This window comes from Perca fluviatilis, chromosome 11, assembly GCF_010015445.1.
Source record: "Perca fluviatilis chromosome 11, GENO_Pfluv_1.0, whole genome shotgun sequence".
NCBI lineage: Eukaryota > Metazoa > Chordata > Actinopteri > Perciformes > Percidae > Perca > Perca fluviatilis.
In genome coordinates, this window is record NC_053122.1 from 5,785,448 (window position 1) to 5,803,825 (window position 18,378).

Below are 18,378 nucleotides of genomic sequence, written 5' to 3' on the forward strand. Positions count from 1 at the left end.
GTTCCTTGTTTTTTCTGTGCTGTAATAGTAAGACGATGATCTAGTTAGAACTTGCAGTTGATTCTTTTTCCCAGAACGAGAGGAATTTGCAAACTGTGAACTGTGTTTGTTCACTTCGCTATTTCTTCCCCCTTTTTTCCTCTTTTCCCTTTAGCGTGTTGTGTTCTTGTTCAACCTTTCAATGACTGACTAAAATGCTTTACACCCTTTAGTGTCCCATTTTATTTATATAATCTAGCACAGCTTGAATATCCAGTCCTCCTGCATTTTCACTCTCCCTTCTGTTCACTGTAAACGGCAAACCCTGTTCACACCTCTCATCAGCATTTACAAGAAATGCCACCTGTTCTTTTAAATGGAGAAAAATAAAGTGTGCATATACAGTTTAGCCATCCGTTTGAATTGTAGTTCTTAGTCTCTGTTCACAACATGATGTGAGATGAACATGTGTGCTGCAAACCCAGTCAGTAGTTCAACAGATGCTAGTTTTAAAACACTTTTAGATTGATTCTCACCACTTTCAAAGCATGGTTTTAAGCAGCAGCAGGACAATGTTTTCAAAGAAAAAGCTGTAAAAAGCCACTGTTCACTATCTATTCAGCAGCAAAAGCCGACACACACAGTTATAGACTACCTGGTGAACATAGTGGAACATTTATACAGAGAGTTTCATGTAGTTTTCATTTTAATGATTCATATAGAAATGCCATTCTTTTGAAATAGCCAAACAGTCAGTTTTTAGTCTTGCCTTTGACTTGCATATATAATTTCCTGAATGCATGTTTTGCAAAAGATCAGTGCTGTCTTAGATATTACAGTTTTTTTCAGTCGCTAACAAGCATTTGTCCAAACAGTTGTCACATTTTCAAAACTCTAAAGACAATTAGCACAGCATCAGTCTTTTTTGGCCATACAATTCACATATTTCATGTCTTTTTCACACAATATGCAGTCAGTGAACACATTTCCACAACGCTTACATTTTCTTAACAGACAAGCTATACCTCCCAACAAAATGATGGATTGTTTGTGTAGTATTTACGAATGTTAACACACAACATCCCACAATAGCAAAAACAATTATCCAAACCTTAGATACAGTATAAAAACATCTGCTTCTGCAATGATATTAGTTCAAAAACAACATATCTCAGCTGAAAAAAAAGACAATTGAAAAATTGACACACAGCTGATTTATGTTGGTTAAAGTGGGCCAACCACAGCTGATTCCAGTCTGGCTTAGACTCAGTGGCAGGGGTTATTTCTTTCAATTACTATAAAAGAAGGACTTTGAGGAGTGATGTGTTTGGAAACAGAAACAGAAAAATACAAACACTGTAATGTCTGGACGAGGAAGAGGAAGAGCAAGGGGCCCAGGGAGAAGAGCAGGCCCAGTGAGAGATGGAGGGAGAGGTCCAGAAGCAGTGAGAGATGCAGAAGGAGGTGCAGGTGCAGTGAGATGAGCAGTGAGGGGAGCAGTGAGAGGAGCAGTAAGAGGAGCAGTGAGAGGAGCAGTGAGAGGAGCAGTAAGAGGAGCAGTAAGAGGAGCAGTGAGAGGAGCAGTGAGAGGAGCAGTAAGAGGAGCAGTGAGAGGAGCAGTAAGAGGAGCAGTAAGAGGAGCAGTGAGATGAGCAGTAAGAGGAGCAGTGAGAGGAGCAGTAAGAGGAGCAGTGAGAGGAGCAGTGAGAGGAGCAGTGAGAGGAGCAGTGGGGAGCAGTGGAGGAGCAGTGAGAGAGCAGTGAGAGGAGCAGTAAGAGGAGCAGTAGAGGAGCAGTGAGGAGGGCAGTGAGGAGGGCAGTGGAGCAGTGAGAGGAGCAGTAAGAGACGGAGATGAGCAGTGAGATGAGCAGTGAGGAGCAGTAAGAGGAGCAGTGAGAGGAGCAGTGGGAGGGGCAGTGGAGAGGAGCAGTAAGAGGAGCAGTGAGGAGGAGCAGTTAGAAGCAGTGAGAGGAGCAGTAAGAGGAGCAGTAAGAGGAGCAGTGAGATGGGCAGTGAGGAGCGTGGGAGGAGCAGTAGGAGGAGCAGTGAGGAGCGTGAGTGAGCAGTGAGAGGAGCAGTGGGAGGAGCAGTGAGATGAGCAGTGGAGATGAGCGGTAAGAGGAGCAGTAAGAGGGAGCAGTGGGAGGAGCAGTGGGAGGAGCGGTGGGAGGAGCAGTGGGAGGAACGGTGAGATGAGCAGTGAGAGGAGCAGTGGGAGGAGCAGTGAGAGGAGCAGTGAGAGGAGCAGTAGAGGGAGCAGTGGGAGGGCAGTGAGAGGGCAGTGAGGAGGAGCAGTGAGAGGAGCGGTGAGGAGGGCAGTGAGACAGTGGGGCAGTGAAGGGGCAGTAGGAGAACGTAAGAGGAGCAGTGAGATGGGCAGTGGGAGGGCAGTGGAGGAGCAGTGGGAGGAGCAGTGAGGAGCGGTGGGAGGAGCAGTGAGGCAGTAAGAGGAGCAGTGAGAGGAGCAGTGAGAGGAGCAGTGGGAGGAGCAGTGAGATGAGCAGTGAGAGGAGCAGTGAGAGGAGCAGTGAGAGGAGCAGTGGGAGGAGCAGTGAGAGGAGCAGTGAGAGGAGCAGTGGGAGGAGCAGTGAGAGGAGCAGGGCTGGGGAGAAGAGCAGGCCCAGTGAGAGGGCGAGGTAGAGGTGTAAGAATGCGTGGTGGTGCCATTCCAAGCGCTGCAAGAACAGTAGTCAGTGATGAGATTGGAGCCACTATCACTGACCATGTGATCAACCACGCTCTTTCACTAAGAGAGGCTGGTGAAAGAGGGCAACCCAAGTTGAGGCAGTCAACGGTTGCCTCCATTATATGGAGGCAATCATTCAACAAACCAACAGGTAAGTATTGCATTTTACATGGATTGTTTCTATTCTCACTTGACATGTCAATAAGGTCATACAATAATGCATATGTTGAATTTCTTTTGTCCCTCTAAAGAATGCAACGTCTTCCACCCTCTGGGGGAAGAGGAGAGCTCCTCAATAATGATCAAGAGCTTGCCATTGTAGAAATGGTTGTTGCAAATAATGCAATAAAACTGAGTGAAATTCAAGCTCGAATTGTGGAGGACCATGAGATATTTAACAATATCGAAAGCATCAGCCTCCCAACCATTACGCGGACATTGTCTAAACACAGAGTGCGGATGAAGCAGCTCTACACTGTTCCCTTTGAGAGGAACAGTGAGAGAGTCAAGGAGCTACGACCACAATATGTCCAGGTATAGTGTATATTCAACTCAATGTCCAGTCCTATAAGCTTTGCACTTTGCAAGTAGATAACCTACACAGTAATAGGTTACAGTACAGTATGATATACAATAATGACATGATATACATAAACTTTGTTTCAGAGAGTTATGGAATTGGAGGCCAACCAGGCCCCTCATGAATTCATTTACATGGATGAGGCAGGATTCAATCTGTCCAAAAGGCGTCGACGTGGACGAAATATAATTGGAAAGAGGGCCACAGTTGATGTGCCAGGACAGAGAGGGGCAAACATTACCATGTGTGCAGCAATGGCAAATGCAGGATTACTCCTTCACCAATGTCAGGTTGGACCCTATAATACCGAGCGCCTCCTCGCCTTTCTCAATGATCTCCACCAGCGCCTGGTACCAGAGCAGGATCAGGAGGGTGAAAACATGAGGACCTTTGTCATTTCCTGGGACAATGTTGCTTTCCACCATTCACAAGCAATAACAACATGGTTTGAAGACCACCCAAGACTGGTAAGTCTCTTCCTTCCACACTATTCATCTTTCCTCAACCCCATAGAGGAGTTCTTTTCTGCATGGAGGTGGAAGGTTTATGACCAGATGTCCCTCCTTGAAGCCATGGATGCTGGATGCAGGGATATCACAGGTCATGATTGCCAAGGGTGGACCCGACACGCCAAGTGGTTTTATCCCAGGTGCATCGCCTTGGATGATATCAGCTGTGATGTTGATGAAAACATGTGGCCTAACCCTGAAGATCGCAGGGATTAGATACAGTCATTTTGTGCTTTTTGTTCCCCTTTTTTATCTGGGCTTTTGCTGGTTCTTTTTTTACAGAATGCTCTTGTGTTTCATGGATATTTTGTTCACTGTAAGCATTACTGTAAAACTTGTTCTGTTCTATTACTGTATACTGTCTTTCTACTGTACTTCCTTTAGTAAACAGTAAGGAAAAAAAACCTAATTTGCTTTTTACTGAAATGTGTTTGAATGTGAACATTATTGTACATGTGGACACACAGTTCCCAACCAAGAACTTTAGTCTAACTGACTGCATGTACCTTGTGAAGTGAAAACAAGTTTTATTCTTTGACAGAATAATTTCATTTTGAGTCAGATTTCCAGTGTTTTGGTAAAGTCAGTGTGTGCAGAGAAACATGTGTTCTGTCTTGAAATGGAGTTAGTATATATTTAACAAAATGTGTTTTGAGAAAAAAAATTATCCATTTGGCCAGTTGTGTTTTGTAGGTGTCAGTCTGTGTTAAGAGTTTAGAAAAAGTATCCGAGGGAATGGGTAAGCGTTGTGCGATTGAAAAAACTGTATATGTGAGTTTAAATTTGTGATCATAGTTGATTTCAAACCTTAACTTACAGCACCCCATGTGGCTGATACATAGGTGAAAGAGTCTTGCATTCAAAAATGTTTCGCAAGAAATGAAAAATCAAATGTAAAAATGTCTATAGGTGACAGAATGACTCCTGTAAGTGTTATTATAATTTGATTATTGTTACTGATGCACCTGTGTGAGTAAATATACTCAGTTACATCTTGCCACTGCTAATAAATGTAAAAAGAAAAATTTAAGATTATGTTTTGGGCATTTTAGGCCTTTATTTTTATAGGACAGCTAAAGACATGAAAGGGGAGAGAGGGGGGTGGGGGGGGAATAACATGCAGCAAAGGGCCGAAGTCGAAACCCTGACCTTAAACAAGTTTTAACACTAGATTTTAATACTTTACTTTGTCAGGACTTGAATTTGTCCCCAAAAGGTCAGCAAGTCCCCACATGAGAATCCTGATCTCCTCATTATTGTATCTCGTCGGTTCTGATGGGAAGGATGAATGAAATTGCAAAACTTTTTGAACCAGTTTATACAACTACAACATGAGCAACTCTGACAGTGGGTTGAAGTTTAGTTTTTACCTTGCCTAGTTGACTTGATATAGGGCCTTAAACAGAGGCATAGAAATTACACTCAGTTGACTGTTTATTAGGAACACCTGCCACAAACTAATACAGTCTAATACAGCAGTACTGCAATAAATCCTCCTTCATGAATGTTATAATTTTTAGGCAAGGGTAGGCCAAACAACAGAAGCACCTCTAAATATAATGCAGAATGAATCACAAAAAACTGAGAATTTCAGAAACGTTTTTCAATTCAAGCACTTTCCCCTTTAAGACTGTTGGGATTGGTTCATGTTATGACATACAATCCATCTATAAATGTTTGTTTAGATACAAGTTACAACCAACATTATGAATACAGTTTATCAACTTATTGGCATATTTGCTGGCCATTGTTGGGTTAAGGAGAGAAGTTCAGTTTTGTTGCTGAGCTGAAGAAGTAAAGTCAGTCTGTCTGAAGAGAAACTTCATTATATAAAGACTTCATGTAAAAACACCACAACTATAAACACTGCTGACAACAAAGAGTCTTGATGTTTATTGTCAAACTGATTATACAGAATATATGTATAAAATGCCAATGCTGGGAGGCTCCATTAAAAGAAAAACAGTAAGTCAGTAAGGGACATTTTAAAATATAATGAAATAAGTAAGAAAAAAATATTGTAAAAAAATTTTTTTACATACAAAATCCAAAATGGCAATGTGGAAGAATAAATGGAATAGAAATGTGAATTTTTGTATTCCGGTCTGCTTTGGTTTAATTAAATATATACTTAAACATTGCACCTTAAAAATAAAACTACACCTCAATGTGAGATTTAATAATTTGATTGTGTTATTGAGAGTTTAAATTAGCAATGACTTTAACATTTTTTGAATAGATTTTAAAGTAATTTCAAAAGCCTCCTTATTTTAGTTTTTGGACATATTCTGTCCTTTAATTAATTTCTCTCCAGCTGTATCGTTCAGACTTTACAGTTCTTCCAGGCCAGTGGAGGAGGCTACTGTACAAAGGTTGTGTCGTCACAGGAGTGCAGCTCGGTGGCATCCATTTACAGTTATTGTTTCACAGTTACATAAAATGAAATAAAATGAATGAAAGAAGTTTGTGTGTAAAAATCTGTTTTCTTTGTATGTTTCTACCTGGTTCTGTGTGACACGTAAGTCACATTAAATGGAAGGAGACCTTCATGTCCTGTATTTACCGTATTTTTCGGACTATAAGTCGCTCCGGAGTATAAGTCGCATCAGTCAAAAAATGCGTCATGAAGAGGAAAAAAACATATATAAGTCGCACCGGACTATAAGTCGCATTTATTTAGAATATAAATACAAGAGTTATTCAACTACTCAATAGCACACAGAATAATACACTGAATACGGTAGGTGTCCGGTATGTTAACGTAACACATTAACAGTTATTGAACTATACAATAGCACCCAGAACTAGCTACCAGGGCGTGGAGCATGGATGGATTAAAAGGCGTGGAGAAGTAACTGCACCGTGAACGAGCCCCTCCCGACTCGTTCCTCCAGCTCTGGCCGTCTTGCTTTCAGCCCACGATTAGCCGATTAGCTTTCTTTGATTTCTTCATTGCAGTAAGAGTCACCTTTTCGCCAGTCCCTCACAAGTTTCTCCCTCATTTCAAACTCTCTTTCTGCTGCTCGATTACCGTTTTTCGGCTGCATATTTTACTACCTGCAGTTTGTTATCTCTTTTCTTTCTCAGTTGTCTTCAGGAGAAGCATTCTAGTTGTCACAAGCCTAGAGCGCCCTCTTGCGGCTGTAGACGGTAATGTTTTCAGTATGAATTAACATAAAACATGTTAAATTATATATATTTTGATATATAAGTCGCACCTGACTATAAGTCGCGCGGGACCAGCCAAAGTAGGAAAAAAGTGCGACTTATAGTCCGGAAAATACGGTAGTATCTTTAACCTCTGACTGATGTCAGTAAAGCATTACTCATTTATTATCAGATTTATTTCATGATCACCATAGAAACATGATCTTTACAAGCTGTGGCACTTCTAAATATGGATCGATCATCTTGTACAATTTTTAACCCGTGAAATTTAGTTGTGTATATTTGACATTGAAGCACTACACAGGAAAATCAAAAAGGGACTGTGAAGAGAACAGTTTGGTAAAGCTGCTGCTTTTCAGCACGTCATAATATCACCTGCAAACCAGCAAATTTCTTATTTTACCCAAAGAAGAAATTCCAGATAGCTTTATCAGTTTAATTATTGGATTACTATTCTCAGCTTCCTGTCTGGCCCGATTTTCCTGCTCTTCTCTATATTTGTTCCTCTCCTCCTCCAACTCTCTCTCACGAGCTGCAACTAACACTTTCATCCTCTCTCTGTCAGCCTCTGCTTCCTTTATTAGTTGCTCATACTTTTCTTCTAGTTTCTTCTTCATTTCCTCTTCCTTTTGGCATTTGCTCTTCTTTCTCTTTAAGGATGCGTTGTTTCTCCTCTTCTATCTTCCTCTCTGCCCTCTGGAACATTTCACTGGTGTAATGACTTCCTCCATTCTTCTGTGTTATATATCTGATCTTGTCGAAGCAGCTCCCTGACCTGAGAACGGTCCTTCATCTCATTATTAAAGACGTGGTACTGGCCGTTACATTTGTCCACAAGTTCCTGCAGCTCTTCGCTGTCCTTCAAGAACTCCTCAATAGGTTTCCCTTTGAGCAGGTCACCATGGGTAAAGAGAACCATGCTGTATTTGTTTGCTTCCTCTCCGAAGATTTCCTGAATCTTCTGCACCGTCTTCTTTTCTTCCTCTGTGAATCTGCCCAGTCTGATGACGACCAGGAAGATGTGAGGTCCAGGAGAAGCATAAGCAATGCTCTGGGCAATATCTTTACTGGTTTTATTATAATCAATCCTTGTGTCGAACAGACCCGAGTGTCAATAACAGCAACCTTTTGTCCATCCACTTCACCAGAGGCCTTAGCACAGTGTTCAGTCAAAGATTTAAGGGAAAACTCTGATTTAAAGTTCTGGGGTCTCATTTATAAACGTAGGCGTCGCACAAAACGGGGCTGAAAGCGTGCGTGCGCACACATCCACGCAAAGGTTGTGATTTATAAAAACAAACTTGGCGGGAGAATGTGCGGTCCTCCACGCGCAAACTCTGAACCATGCGCACGCATTATGGAGACAAAATAGGAATTGGCGACGCAGATGGTGAGGTGGTGAACTGAAGTCAGACTGCAAAAAGTAAATGGGAATAACTATAAGAGGTAAAAAAAATAAAAATATTGATGCCTCGCACATTTTTTCACTCCATATCATCGCACGTTACCATGAAGATTAAATCCAGCAGTGTTATTTTCGCTTGTACTCAGTGATAACTGTTCCATTAACTGAAATCTTAAATGAAAATTTGTTCTTAATATTTAATCGGCGCTGTCGCCGCCGTCCGTTGTCCTTCTACGGAGCCGGGAGGAGGAGATGGCCCGACTGCATGGAATACCGGATATCATCAAATACCCTAGCATTAGATAACGGCAGAACACAGTGTAAATAACTAAATATCTATCTTTAAAACTGTGCATATGTGACGGGTCACAACTGTATGTGATGAAATGCAGCTCCACACTACTGTTGCTCCTACACATCACAGGCAGCCAGGTGGATTACAGGGGTCTTTATTGCACTGTATCTTCCTTATTGCTCTGTAACACAGTACAGCAGTGGTATGTCAATCGCATTGGTCTCAGGATAACAGTCACTGCGCTTCCCGCATCACTCTGTGTGATTTCATAACTGGATGTGATCGTATAGTGGATATTACCTAATATATTCTAATACATTACAATGCCTTGGATTACATTGTATTCACATTTGCACAATCAAATATATCTCCATATGTACTGACATTATATTGGTGAAAACACACCCAGTAATCCATTTTATAATATAAGCAAAAGGCAGAAAAACCCATTCGCCATTTAACATGAGGTAAGCATAAACACAGCACAGGTATACGTCATACACACCTAATCAACAGGCCGCTTCACTAACTATGAGCGCGCAAACTAGCGTGAGCTACTTAACAGTTAGAAAGAGCTGCTCCACGCGAACGGACAATAATTGCAATGAAACATCATGAAAACTAACACAGAAATGCATAGGATATTACCTGTAACACAGTACAGCAGTGGTATGTCAATCGCATTGGTCTCAGGATAACCGTCTAAACAAAACACGGAACAGATGCAAATGATTATGCTAGGCTAACACTGACAAGTATACGTTTCAGTAAGTCTCTAAAATATCATTTTAAAGACTAGATAGTTTATAGTCTGGGCTCAAGACAGATAGCTAACGTCAATATATGTACATTACATGGTAAAATACAAAGTATGAACATTTGAAATCTCACAAAATTATTAATTTAACCCGGACGGAGACGGCGTGACCTACCACTGGCGCTTCCGCATCACTCTGTGTAGTTCCGTAAACACAATGTCATAACTACCACCGTGCCAATAGGTGGCATTGTTGCCCGCTTTTGCCATTAATTAAACCAAGTATATTCTACTCCGTTACACATATATCATCAAAGGTCAAAGTCTGGAAATACAGCCGTTAAGCTCTCGCGCACATCGTTAAGCTCTATGTCCTTGTTATCGGTCTAAAATGTAATACTGTTTATAACAAACCCTGCATGAAGAAAAGTGTGTTTGCCTATTACATTTCGATTTCAAATTGGGTATTTTTGGGGGGGGATACCACTAGTTGTTGCTGTGATTTTAGCAAGGTGTTAACAATCACAAATTGTTGTAGACTAAACATATAAATACTGCGGTGACCCCGTGCGTAATGCTGCATGATGGCCCTGCTGGCCCTGCAGGAGGACCGGAATGGAAGAATCAGGAGAAAAAGAGACTTCAGGGACCATGACGATGACTGGCTCATATGCAGATTTAAATTCCCTAATGTAGCTGTAATAGTAATATAGCTGTGCTCTTGGATCTATGTACTGAATTGGGTCCAGTAGAGAAGGCGCCGGAACCGTGGCCATCCCGGTCCAAATACAGTTCCTCGCCACTCTGGGTGAAACCGGCTGTTTCCAGAGGGAAATGTCAGACAGCTAAGTGTTTTTTAAATAAATTTTATAATCTTCAGCTTCATCACTAAGGCTTGTTTGGATATAATATATAGTTCTGTTAAATCTTATATAGGTCTGGTATATCAAAGCTGTCCCCGAGTGCCGTAATGCCTGCTGTTTTGGAAGATTTTATTAATAAAGGTAGTCTATAGATGCGGTTTCCCTACACTGTGCCAACAGGCCGAAATTATAATTCAATTGGCAGCAATTCCCGGCGTCTGAGAGTTTTTTCTTTTCTTTTTTCTCGCGCCAGTCGTCATGATTCGGCATGTTTCGGTGTAACGAAGAACAACTGCCAGGGTCATTAACATATTGATCAGCATTCACGAGGTGCTTTACATTGACTATTTATGGTTAAAAATGGGCGTGTACAGGGCGGGATAAGAGGCTGATCCCGTCACGCACGCGTAGTCAATCTGTGATTTATAAAGGGAACATTGCTTACAGGTGTGCGTACGCGTGGTTTTATAAATCTGACTTTTTTTTTGGCGTATGCCAATTTGGGCTTTGCGTCGATACACTTATAGTAAGGATCCCTACGCACAGTTTTATAAATGAGACCCCTGGTGTGGCTGGAGGAGAGCTGGATAACATGCTGTATATATTTCATCCACTATGTTTATAAAGGCAATTTGAACAAATGTGAACTTCACTACTAATAGCATCCATGCGCCAAATCTTTGCCCATTTTAGAATTTGCTGGGACTTAGGTAGCGTCAGACACTGCCAAGATGTCCCCATGGCTCTTCAGAAACTTAAAGGTAATGTCACAGACTTTTTTTTTTTTTTCTTAAATTTGGTTCACAAAATATTTTGGTGGGTCAGAACCAAAATGCATGATCAAAATGTACTTTTATGTGATTAAACTCGAACACCAATACATTATTTTATAGTTTATAGTTTATGGTGCAGTTTCATTTATTTGACCAGTGTGTTTGTAAACATGTATTGCTGCTGTCACGTTCTTACTCTTTATAGTCTAGTCAAGTTTCAGTCGACTAAAAGTCTGAGCATTGTAGTCAGAATTATCCATGACTATTTTGGTACAGTTTTAGTTGACGAAAACCGACTTTTATTTTTAATTTTTTATTTTTTAAAGTCAATGAAAATTGTATTTCAGTTTTGTTTTTTAGTACTGCAATTCTATTTAACCCAGGCAACATAGTATATGTATCTAGTAATATAGACCAAACCAAAATGTTCTTTTAGCCAAACCCATTCAAACAAGGTTATCTTATTGTTACCTTACAGACTCAAGAATACATCCATTCCAGACACAGAAGATGCTCTGATTTGAATTTGCAACATTTATTTTACCAACGAAACATGTTAGAAGTACACACACAAATTTAAATGAATAAAAACAGAATAAAAATAAATCAAATAGCATCACATGACAATGCCAGAAAATAATTAATACATTCAAGTTGTACCTCCTTGTGGCAAAGAAATCCTGGGGTCTCATTTATAAACGTGGCATACGCACAAAACGGGGCTGAAAATGTGTTCCATAAACACCTTCAACTCAAATCTTTAATAAAAATTTGGTCTTAATATTTAATCGGCGCTGTCTCGCCACATTGTCCGCTACGGAGCACAGGAGGAGGAGATGGCCCGACTGCATGGAATACAGGATAGCATCAAATACCCTAGCATTAGATAACGGCAGAGCACAGTGTAAATAACTAAACTCTGCATATATCATCAAATGTCAAAGACTGAAAATACAGCTGTTAAGCTCTCGCGCAATCGTTACCCTTAATGTCCTCGTTATCAGTCCGAACTTTAATACTGTTTGTGACAAAACCTCGATAAAGAAAAGTGTGTTTGCCTATTACACTTTCTTTCGTCTTCAAATTGTATCTCGGGGGGGGGGATACCACTAGTTGATGCTGTGTTGGCAATAGGGGTGGAGCCGAACCCGAATGCGGTATTCGGAAAAGCACAAATAACGTGTTTTTACGATATTCTATTTCGAACAAATACTTAAAAAATATTTGTATTCGGGAACAAGAAAAACTTTATATGAAAAAATGCGTTTCCTCATGAGACGGCAGTGCATGCCGGATGAGTGAGTGACGTTCAGGAGTCGGGGAAAAAGAGTAAAGAGGTGACTGACACAGGCTGCTCCACACAGCAACAGAGAGGGCTCGGCGGAGGGAAAAACACTTCACTGCATCACTATTTTTGTTGAATAGATTTTTCGTACAATAACTGGGTTCCGGAGGCAGTTTATAACTTTCGGGAAGCTGAGTTTTGATCGAGAGATTATTCCATTACCGCTGCGTTATTGACGTCTGCAGTCGGGTGCTCTCATGTTCGCTCTGTTTACGTAGCTCTGTTAGCCTCGGTCATTTAGACAATAGTCTGTTGACAGAGTAACGTTAATGTTCGGTTAAAAAGGTTAAAAAATGATTGTGTAGTTGTGTCGAATTGTATGCACTTGTGGGAGTTATATGGTACGTTTAATTTACTCTGTCTTTTGCAGACAGCAAAATGTAGACTATAGGCTAGGCTAGTTAACCTTAGCATAGCTACCCGTCACTCATTAACTTAGCTGAAACTTCCCCACATGGATTTGGGCAACCAAATAGAAAGAGTGTGGCTGCTGCTGAGCCATCTCTTGGTCCTCCACCAGCCAAAAAACTTGTTCTGTGTGGAAGCATTTTACAGTCAGTGCTGCATATCAAACCAAAGTAATATGTAATGTGTGCAAAAGTCAAATAAGCAGAGGCAGAGATATCAAACATCTGTCAACATCTGCTATGCATAGTCACATGTACTTAAAGCATCCTCTCCTCCTGGTACTGTCTGCCAACCCCCACAAGCACAAATCCCCCACCAGCACCAAATCATCATCACAGCCATGTTCTGCCCTGCAAGTCAATTTCAATCACCTATATTAGCTGGCATAATTATTATAATGGATATAATTAAAGAATACTTACACTTTAACGTAAATTAGAAGTGTAATGCAAAAAACTGGAATTTTCACGCCTATTTTGGAATTTTACTCGAATACAAATACAAATACTTTTCCCCCTCAACAAATACAAATACAGATAACATAATCCGGCTGCTTTGACACCCCTAGTTGGCAAGGTGTTAACAATCACAAATTGTTGTAAACGTATAAATACTGCGTGAACCTGTGCGTAATGCTGCATGATGGCACTGCTGGCCCTGCAGGAGGACTACGCCAATGGAAGAATCAGGAGAAAAAGAGACTTCAGGGACCATGATGATGACTGGCTAATATGCCGACTTAGATTTTCTAAAGCTGAGCTCTTGGATCTATGTACTGAATTGGGTCCAGTAGAGAGGGCAACCCACCGGTACCATGCTATCACGGTCCAAATACAGGTACGCCACTCTGGGGGCAACCGGCTGTTTCTAGAGGGAAATGTCCATGGGCTTAAATCTGATCTAACAGTAGTGGGGGACAATAAACATAAAATTTCTGAAGAGCAATTGTTGAAGGGGACACAATTAATACAGCCTCAATTATACTTGGAGAGGACATGTGTACACAGAGGAAGCCTTAATACTATCATTAGTGTAGCATGGAGACGTACGATTATCCTTCTTTTCAGTGTTTCTCTTGATTCGATAAAAAAGCTGACTAAATTGACCAAAATATTCTTCTTTAAAACCATGTATTTATTTTTAAGTGGTTTGTAATCAAGCCACAAAAATACCTTAAAACATAATGACTTATTTTGAAAAAGTGTCCCCATATAAAAGAAATACAATGCTTTTGTACACTTGTTAAATTAGCTGATCATAATGTAAATGAGTGAGCCACTGGTAAAGCTCATCTGGTAACCCTGACAGCCACACACCTCCAAAAATATGAACTAAACTCAACACACTTACCTCAGACTCTCCACCTGGCTGTCCCTGGTCTCCCTGAGACTCTCCACCTGACTGTCTCTGGTCTCCCTGTTCCTCAGTTCTTTCTGTCTCCTTTGCCTGTAACATAGTGATGTTAGTATTTCCATAGTACCCATTCTTATACAGATGTTACCAAATTGTCTTGATATGAGGACTTATTGTACTTACTTGGCGTTTTGGTGTAGGCCTCTGTTTTTCTTTTCTCTGTCACAAATCTTTAGCTAACGTCAGATGTCTAAATATGAGTTAGGTTCATAGGTTCACCACGCGGTCATATTATAATAATAAAATGATCTGCGTCCTCCACATAAATATTAGATTTCGTCTGGGACAGAGGATATATACTTAACTGATCAGCCACTTAACATCATATGGAGCAAAACACAACTGTAGATCTACAATATTAACCCTAATATCAGTTCACACACATAACGTTAGGCTCATCGCCGTGGTAACGTTTGTAGTGTAGTGGTTGCATTTCTATCCAACAAGCTATAAGCTAGCCAGGTAATGTTACATTATATTACACTAATATGGAGAACTTTTTGTCATGACTAATTCATTAATTACCCAGCATTATTTCTATTTGAGAAAGAAAAACTTCATCCGATGTTTCATGTTAATAAAATAGCCTTGAACCGCCTACTTACTACGTTCCTGTCACTATCGATCTGACTGTGAGTCGATTGCAGAGCCTAACTTCTGCGTTCATGCCACCTCGGAATAACAGGCACCGTTCCCCGGGTTACGTTGTTTTTCCGACTGGCAGCGTTTACATGGTCGGGATGCGTGTTCTTCTTCTTCTGTTATATCGGCGTTTGGCATAACAACTTTTTGCATGACTGCCACCAACGGTTGCGTCGAGGACGAGCATCAGGTGTGTGAAAACATGGAGGCCACAAAAACAAAAGATTTTCTGCTGTTTTCTTATACGAGCTGAGCATCCAAACAGCACATCGCCAGGTGTTTGTTTGTGTTATCTGCAGGACAACCAACGGGAAAAGACACGGATAATGTGTTGTTTTTATACATGGGCCTATTTGTGAATAATTTGAAACTTATTATGTCTGTGTATGTTTCTTGGCAGAGGCATTTGTCCACAATAAACAGTTTATTGTCATTAAAATATGTTCAGTGAACCAAAGTCGCCTCCATCAGACATCAGTTGTCAACAACGCGTCACCAACTGGGAAACTCGGTATCAAAATCCAGCCCGAGTTTCCCACCTCTGATTCCCACAGGACGTTATGTGAATGGTGACGTTTTTCCGCTTTTTCCGATGTCCATGAACGCACGGTAACTTACAGCGGGCAGTGGACCAAACCACTGTGAGGCAACGGAGGGGGGACTCAAAATGTTTCTAAACTTAGAAAGCATTTTGTGGGGTTTGTATTGTTTTAATGATATTTCTAGGGAGGGACAACCTTTAGATGGGGGTCCTGACCCCCGACCCTGGATTTACGCCCTTGAAAATGTCAGACAGCTAAGTGTTTTTTAAAAAATAAATATTATATATAATCTTCAACTTTATCACTAAGGCTTGTTTGGATATAATATATAGTTCTGTTAATACGTCTGGTATATCGAAGCTGTCCCCGAGTGCAGTAACGCCTGCTGTTTTAGACGTATTATTAATAAATGTAGTTATAGATGAGGTTTCCCAGGCTATGCAAGAACAGGCCGAAATTATAATTAAATTTGCAGCAATTCCCTGAACGTCTGAGAAGTATTTAGCTTTTCTCCACCAGTCATCATGATTCGGTGTAACAACTGCCAGGGTCATTAACATACTGATCAGCATTCACGAGGTGCTTTGCATTGACTATTTATGGTTAAACATGGGTGCAGGGCCGGGATAAGAGGCTGATCCACGTACGCATCGGGTAGGTAATCTCTGATTTATAACGAGAACATTGCTTACAGATGTGCGCATAACACGGTTTTATAAATCTGACTTTTTTCGCGTCGCATACACTTATAGTAAGGATCCTACACACAGTTTTATAAATGAGACCCCTGATGTGGCTGGAGGAGAGCTGGACATCATGCTGTATATTTTTCATCCACTATGTTTGTAAAGGCAGTTTGAACAAATGTGAACTCAACTACTAATAGGGGAAAATACGAGAGAGGTGAAGAATGTTAATACGTTGAATGGTGAAAATATGCTGACACATTATCAAAAACAGTGTTTGATTTCACAAAAATCTAAAATATTATAACTTTAATGTCAACAGGTCAATAGGAATAGGATTTATAAAATATGTTGCCAATACGAGTGCCTGTTGCTTTAAGTTCTGTAGTAGCAGGAATTGGAATAATTTGCCTTTGTACATAAGAAAACCGCTGCCGCAATTTGAAATAAGTCACAACTTGCTTTTTAGGAAAGTTAGAAGTTTAAGTATCTTCCTAGTTTTCAGTTATGTATAATTTCTATACTATTATTGTTTTGCTGTCTGACCTGCTGTCTGACCTGTTAGTTTGATGTACTTGTTTTAAATAAACCAAACTAAATGCCACCAAGCTGCATTTCTGTGAGGTCATAGACATTGTAGAATAGCCCCCTCCACTGGCCAGGAATGACTGTACAGTGAGAATAAAAGAAAGTTCTGGGGCATTCATTGTTTGTGTTTGTTCATGTTTCACAAAGAGTTTAACCTGAGCCAGACCGACAACAAAGATAGAAATCATAACACATCCATACAGGGATAGTAGTATACAGTTGTTAAAACATAATAAAATATATGACACAATGGTATTCGCGATCGGTATTGGCATTGGCCGATACGCAAGTTCAGGTATCGGAATCAGTATCGGGAAGCAAAAAATGGTATCAGAGCATTTCTAGTTTTTATGACACAATGTTTAAGTCCATATTGAAGTAAACCAAAGTAGACGAAATATCGCCATCAACTGCAATCATTTCTAAAATGCCAAATGTATGCTTAGCACAAGATCAGTGAGATATGGAGTGGAAATTTGTGACTTAATTTTGGCCAGTTACAGAGAAATGGATAAATATCATAGTTGATTTTAAACCCTTGAATTACAGCACCTCCAGGTGGCTGATAAACAAGGACAGAAAGTTCTGCATTCATAAGTGTGATAATACTGTAATAGAACTCACGTAGGGCTGGGACAGAGGACGTAAATAATAATGCAGTCTGGCATATCTGGCTTTATTATTATTGCTACATGACATTTCACAACATCATTACTGCATTGTCAGATGTATTTTAAACACCAGAAGAAACAGAACTGATTACTTTGTATGTACACACTGATACATGGTCCCCAGGACATTTACTTTGTCATTGAACTTTTGACAAATAGCTCTGAGCATCTGAAAAAGGCAAATTAGTTTTATGTAACAAATAAATAATACAATTACTATTCTTTTGTGTGAACAAGGGGTGTAATTAATGTGTACTTGCTGAATTTATTTACTCTCTTTTTTTCTTTTAGTGCTTCGACCTAGAGAGAGCCTTCTACTCAAATGTACTCTATCGTGACCAGCCCAGGAAAAGGAGAACACACACAGACAGTAGTTGCATTACCAGGACTCACCCATGCAACAGACACAGGTGCTGTCACCCACCTTTTTTGTCCTCCAATAAGCTGTGACCTTGCTGTGACCTTCGAGACACCCTGAGCTATGTGTGCACCAAACGTGTCAATCATAAACATAATAACATAAAAAGTCAGGGGATCACCAAAGTCATTAGAATTCATCTTCTGGGAACCATACCACATTTCATTCCATTTAGTAGTTGTTGAGATATGTCCGTTTGGACAGTTTACAGTACCGACTGAATGTTACTGCCATCCACAGAGCCACTCTGCATTCAGTTGTTTGAATATGGTGTAAGAATTCCCCTAACTCTCCAAGTATAACACTTGGTTAAAACAAGTTAGGGTGGGACAAGCCAAACACTACAATATTTCTTCCTTCCAGACAAAAGCCCAAGAAATAAAAGTGGACACACTAGCTGCCAGCAGCAGCAGCCATTATACAACTCCAAGTGATGCAGGATCATGGTGGGAGTGCATGCCACACACACAAGCTTGCGCGGCTTAGACAAACTTGTTTTGCCGGTTAAAGCTGCATACAATACCCAACCTCTCAGAACATCATGCTGTGTGAAAAAAGGTGAGGCAAACCAGCAACAATCTCAGCACCTTCAAAACCCTCCCAGGTAACTCTTATGTGAGCAGAAGCACAAAGAACTGAGTGACCTTAAG

At 40.5% G+C, this 18,378-nt stretch overlaps 1 protein-coding gene and 1 pseudogene across 1 annotated transcript; one reads left to right on the forward strand and one right to left on the reverse strand.

The window, feature by feature from the left end:
- Window positions 1-2,775: 2,775 nt before the first annotated feature.
- On the forward strand, window positions 2,776-3,970 carry LOC120568547. The gene is made up of 3 exons (XM_039816132.1): window positions 2,776-2,816; window positions 2,917-3,199; window positions 3,332-3,970. The coding sequence occupies exons 1-3, from the start codon at window positions 2,788-2,790 to the stop codon at window positions 3,968-3,970; spliced, it is 951 nt and encodes a 316-aa protein (XP_039672066.1). The 5' UTR covers window positions 2,776-2,787.
- Window positions 3,971-7,321: 3,351 nt separating this feature from the next.
- Window positions 7,322-8,137, reverse strand: LOC120568548 (annotated as a pseudogene).
- Window positions 8,138-18,378: the final 10,241 nt, after the last annotated feature.